Source organism: Eleutherodactylus coqui, chromosome 4, assembly GCF_035609145.1.
Source record: "Eleutherodactylus coqui strain aEleCoq1 chromosome 4, aEleCoq1.hap1, whole genome shotgun sequence".
NCBI lineage: Eukaryota > Metazoa > Chordata > Amphibia > Anura > Eleutherodactylidae > Eleutherodactylus > Eleutherodactylus coqui.
Genome location: NC_089840.1, coordinates 218100424 through 218106423, shown reverse-complemented (window position 1 = coordinate 218106423; position 6000 = coordinate 218100424). Strand labels below are relative to the sequence as shown.

Here is a 6000-nt window from a genome sequence, read left to right as displayed (position 1 = left end):
AAAAAATGACAGGTGCAAGAACCAAAGGGACCGCATTATAGTCAATGGGTTCAGTTCGGCACAGTTTGGTTCAGTTATGATGGAGCAAGAAAAGGTAATCCCTAGCGCTTATGTGGAGCTGTTTTTTTATCAAAGCAACTCTGCCCTCAGGTGGATGCATTATGTACTACAGGCTATGCCTCACACTCACTCATCATCACCATAGCATCTACAGGATGGTCCACGGAAAAGTAGGCCGGCACCACACTCTTATGAAAGCTGTGACCCATTAGCTGTACAATTCCATTCTCTTGTTGATTTGGAGGTATCTTTTGGTTTGTTGTTGTGCTGAAAGCTGAAATCTCTCTTAATCATCAGCTTTTTAGCAAATGCCTGATGTTTTTTTTGCCAAAATGGGCTGGTATTTGGGACTGTTTATAACACCCTCCACAGGCTGAACTAGATGGACATTGTCTTCATTCAGCCTAACATACTATGTTACTTTGACTAAAGCCCCAGTTCCAACACCAAAAAACCAGCCCCAAAGCATAATGCTGCCTCCACTATCTTCACTGCGGGTATGAGGGGCTTCTGGTAATGTGCAGTGTTGGCTTTGTGCCAAACATAGCTTTTGGAACTATGGCTTAAAAGTCCTTACTTGGTCTCATCATACCATAACATGTTCTCCTGCATACTTTTAGCAGAATTGATGTAGGTTTTAGCAAAACATAGCCAGACTTTGATGTTTTTCTTTGTTAAATAAGACTTCCATCTTGATCCCCTACCCCACAGCCCAGACATATGAAGAATATGAGAGATGGCTGTCACATGTACTACACAACCAGTACTTGCCAGAAACTCCTACAGCTCATTTAATGTTGCTGTAGGCCTCTTGGCAGCCTACCGGACCTATTCTTTTGGCTTTGTCATCAATTTTTGAGGGACGTCCAGTTCTTGGTAATGTCACTGTTGTGCCAATTTAACCCACTTCTTGATGGCCGTATTCATTGTGTTCCCTGGTATATGTAATGTCTTGGACATGTTTTGGTCCCCTTCTCGTGACTGATACCTTCCAACAATCAGACCCCTTTGATGTGCTGTAAGACCAACTAAGAAAATGTCAGGAAAATCCTTCTAGAAGAGCTGAACTTTACATGGGGTAATCAGAATCCCTGTAAATCATGGCATTGTAGGTGGAAAGAAATCTGAAATGATTCATCTTTTTATAACCACTGTACGTCATGCATTGAACATAAAACAAAAATTCGATGTCAACAGGGTCTTGTAGATGGATTGCGGGAAGGTAGCTTTCATACGAGCATAATATGAGCACACAACCTTGATTTCGGGTCTAGTGACCAAAACTATCAGCACTATAGATCCCTGTTGGTTTGAGTCAGTCTACCTGCAGCCAGGCCAGGATTTCCACCTGTAACATGAATGCAAAAGTATGCCTGTTTTTTGCTTGTGTAAAACTCAACTTTTTTGGAGACCTTTAAAATGATATTTTAGGGATTAGTATTCTCTAATAAATCTGTAAATGGCTTCTACATTATCATTACTAGAAATGACAAGTTCTTTGCATTAAAACATGTTATTAATGGCTGAAGAAAACATTCACATATCAAAGTTATTAACAGCTACCACCTCCTTTAAACGTAGCTTATTTCTCTCATCACACAGTCCTGTAAGAGATTCTATAGTATTACACTCTAGTGCCATTCAAATACCTGTGTTTTTTTGTGCTTTGCAATAGGCCCAAAATGTGGCGTTGGTTTGTAGTAACCATTATGATACATGGATGTGCCAGCCACATCCTGATTGACCACAGTGAGAATCAATGCGTTACTTACCATCCTGACCCTGAGTGTTCTATGACTGTGGTAAGTTTACTTTTGTTAATAAGTATTGTATGTATGTATAACTTAATTTTTTAGAGGGCGGGGTGAAGCGCACATGACTTCTGTCATTGTATTTTGCTTATGGCATTCATCATGCAGTATTAATGACTTTTCTTCTGTGGGTCAGTATGATTACAATGATACCAAAATTATATATTTTTTACTACTTTTTTACAATAAAAACCCTTTATTTAACATCCACAAGTTCTAATCTCTGGAACCAGGGATATCATTATAGTGGGTGCTGTTGCACCCGGGCCCTGGAGCTTTAGAAGGTCCATAAGGCCTCTCTTCTTCGGATGAGGTGACCAGTACTTTTAATGAAGCATCATAGTTGGAAGCCCTGTGACACATTTTGCAGCTACAAGTTACAACCTTTAACCTTTCATTTTAATTACTTTTTCGTAGCCAGTAAACCGTTAATAAAGTTATTAGTAATATGATATAATAATACCTGATATTACATCTTATAGCCTCAACTAATCATGTACCGGGGATATCCTAGTGAGGAATATGAAGTGACCACTGATGATGGGTACATCCTAAGTGTCAACCGAATACCACATGGCATTAGGCATCATTCTGGAGGTAGATTTTGCTTGTCCATTTTGCGGTATTAATTTTTTACATTTATTTAGAGCACTAACGGTCTGTGATATACAATATATTAGAATTTAATATGGATTAGGCCGCCTGCAGACAGCCAGGTCGGATCCCGCTGCGAGAATTCTTGCACCGGTATCCGACCAGCGCCCCTGCAGGGAGCAGTGCGGCTCACGTTCCTCCGTGTCTTCTCCTCTCTGTGATGTGTCGGCTGCCATCCAGCCGGCACATGCGCAGAGCGGAGTCGGCGTGCCAGGGGTGACATCTCTGTGTGGGCCTCTGTGAGACCTGCACAGAAATAGAACGTGCCGCGATTTGTTTTCCATGTGTGTTTTCATGTGGACAAATCGGGCCGTCTGCATAGGATTGCGTTTTGCAGGTGGGCACGGGCAGAAATTCTGCGGGAAATCCTGCCACGGAATTTCCGCCCATGTGCAGAGGGCTTTACACAGTTAAAACCTTTGTATCTGTTCATCAGCAATATCTAGAAAATCTCCTAAAACGAAAAACAATTGTCTAAGAGTAAGGCTGCATGTCCATAGGCCCTGCAGAGATCCGCCGCGGGATACCGCTGCCCGGAAGCAGGAGCCGGTAGATGGATCTCCGCTGTCAGCCTATATGACAGATAGGCTGACCGCGGAGAATCGTGGTAAATTCGCAGCATGCTGTGAATTGCCGCCCGCAAGCGGAGAATTGCGATGATTCTCCGCTCATGGACACGGGGGCTGCGCTTTCCATAGCAACGCTATGGAGAGCTTTCACTGCATTTCCCGCGGGCGGATTATTGCCGCGGGGAATGCGATTCAAACCCGCCCGTGGACAGGCAGCCTAAATGTGTCAATAGCAAAGGAATTAGTGATGGGGACTTCCCTGGTGTGGGAGGCCAGACCTTTATGGGTAGGCCACCACACCCAAAATCCCTGTATGTCCAATGGGTGTTGCAGGTCAATACTCCATCAAATAGACATCCACTGAAGGAGAGCGTAACAGGTGGTGGTGGTGTGGGGGGGTGGCAAGAAACACAAATGGAGTTTCGGAAAAAGAAATATACACAAAAGTAGTGAAAGAAAAGGCTCCTGAGCTCCAAATGTAGAACCTGCTGTATATGTATTCACAAACCAAAGATGTAAAATCATTTACTTCGAGGGAGGGTCTATGGAAGTTTCAGACCTCCCCTGTAGATCCAAGATGGTGCTAAGTGAAAGGCCACTGTGGGTGATGAGGCGCAGAGTCTCTGTTTGGAAAGCTGCAACCAATACAGAAGTTGCTTGCCCATGCCTCCCATACCTTAGATGGGATTTGGAATAATTATACTGAGGATTAAACGTAGATAGGTGCTTGAGACAGCTTCCGAAAAAAGGAAAAAAAATAAAAACCAATGACGGAAGTGGATCTAATTCTTCTAGCCTTTTACTTCACACCATCTTGGATTTACAGACCCTCCCTCAAAGTAAGTGATTTTACATCTTTGGTTTGTGAATACATATACAGCAGGTTCTGCTCTTCGAGAGCCTTTTCCTTCACTACTTGTGTGTATAGAAAATCTCCCAAATATTGATACAAAGGTAAAAAAGCAAACCTAATTCTATTAGAGCCCATTGCAACCATGGAGCTGCTATGGAGGGCCCTTTTAAGAAGAGGTTGTCCTTGGTCCTTTTTTTTGTGGGTGGTGAGAACCTCTGCAAGACTCTCCTCTACAGAGGAACTACATTGTTATCAAGTAAAGAGGTTGGGTAGTGGCTCAAAGGACCCCCCCCCCCCCCGACCAAATATTGATGGTCTTTTCTTAGGATAGGCCATCATTGTTCTAGTTCTATAAGAAAGAAGTCCATCTCACTACCGCCTCTGAACAGAGCACAGATACACTTGGCCAAAAGCTGTGTGAATATATGCAGGAGAAAATCCAGTTCATCTAATACTTGGAAAAAATAGTATAAAATTAAAAGCTTTTAAAAGGGTTTTGTCATAAAAAAAAACAAACATTCTCCAGCTGGACTCTGCCTAAAATAACAAATGAGGGTATACTCTCCTCTTCTGCGGTCCCGTAACGCAGCTGATAGCCAGTGCTGGCATCAGCGGTAATTTCCAGGTAGACGGCTAGGTGGAAGCATGTAATTAATCCAGCAACTCAAAAGCCCGTAGTGTCATGTTCCCAAACTCCTGGCATCATGGTGGCTAGAATATGAGTGCTGAGGGTGTTACTGCAGTCTCAGATTGGCCGCAGTGGTCACATGCTTCCCCAGGCCTGTCTACCCGGAAGTCACTGCTCATGCCCGCTATGAGCTGCATACCGGGGCCCCATGAAAGGGGAGTATACCCTCATTTATTTTAGGCAGGACCCAGCTGGGAATGGTGTCGTGTTTTAATAACAAAACCCCTTTAAGTAAAAATGATTAAAATATTTTGATGTGAGACCACAATGCGCCATGGTGTTGTTATTCCCACTGACGCATTTGCAATGCCATCTGGCACCCTTAGTCATAGCTGGCGTGTTGTGGTCTCACATCAAAACATTTTAAATCATTGTCAATTAAAGGTTTTTGGTTTTCTACTATTTTTCCAAGTATTTGATGAGCTGGATTTTTTCCTGCAATCATCTTGTAGTCCCTGAGAAACCCTTCAAACTCGGATACAGATGTAGTTTCTGTAGGGAATGTGGCCCAACATACAATCCCTTAGGCCTCCCTCACACAGGCGTTGGCAGATACGCAGCGTTTTCATGTATTTTTTTACAACATTTTGGTCGCGTTTTCAGCACAGCTGAAAAAAATCAATTCTCACCTAGCTGGCGCTGTCTGGGTCCATCCCGCTGCTTTCTGGAGCTCCCGACACTTGTCATCGCCGACAGAGGATCTTTTGCTAGTGACGGGGTTTGAAGGCCCTGCCTCCAGCAAGAGATTGCACTGATTGGCTCAGCCCACTAAGTGTCAGCAGGCTCTGCCAATCACAGCCAGCGCTGGATGCACCAATCACACCCATTCATTGAATGACTGTGATTGGTGCATCAAGTGCGGGCTCTGATTGGCAGAGCTGACGCTCCTGAACCAATCAGAGCAATCTCTCGCTGGGAGGCGGGGATTTCACAAGTGCCTGGCAGCCTGCACGGAGCTCCGGAGAAAAGCGTTGGGGACCCCAACGGCGGCAGCTAGGTAAGTATTCCTTTTTTTTAAAGTAGTGCAGCTAGCATTTGTGTTTAGCGCTGCCAAAAATGTGGTACCAAGCTGTGCCATGTTTTCAGCAATGCGGAAACCGCTGCCCATTCATTTTAATGGGCGACACAGGGCTGAAAACGGCCAAAGATAGAACATGCATCACTGTCAAAGTGCAGCATTTTGACACTTGTGTGAGCAGCCCCATTGAAATGAATGGGTGCATTGTACAGCATTTAGCGCAGCGCTGAAAAGGCAGCGCTAAGCGCTGTACAAAAACGCCTGTATGAGGGAGGCCTTAATGGACTCTTCAGTGTAAAGTAAAGAAGGAATAGAAGTGATAACTTTGCTCTATTAAGGTGCTTTTA

At 44.0% G+C, this 6000-nt stretch overlaps 1 protein-coding gene across 1 annotated transcript in view; it reads left to right on the top strand.

The window, feature by feature from the left end:
• The first annotated feature begins 1738 nt into the window (after nt 1–1738).
• Nucleotides 1739–6000, top strand: part of LOC136624872 (lysosomal acid lipase/cholesteryl ester hydrolase-like) — a 41072-nt gene continuing 36810 nt past the window's right edge. Inside the window, exons 1-2 of the mRNA XM_066598801.1 lie at nt 1739–1862; nt 2354–2468. Coding sequence (XP_066454898.1) covers nt 1743–1862; nt 2354–2468 — 235 coding nt within the window. The 5' untranslated portion in view covers nt 1739–1742. The remainder of the gene's footprint in view (nt 1863–2353; nt 2469–6000) is intronic.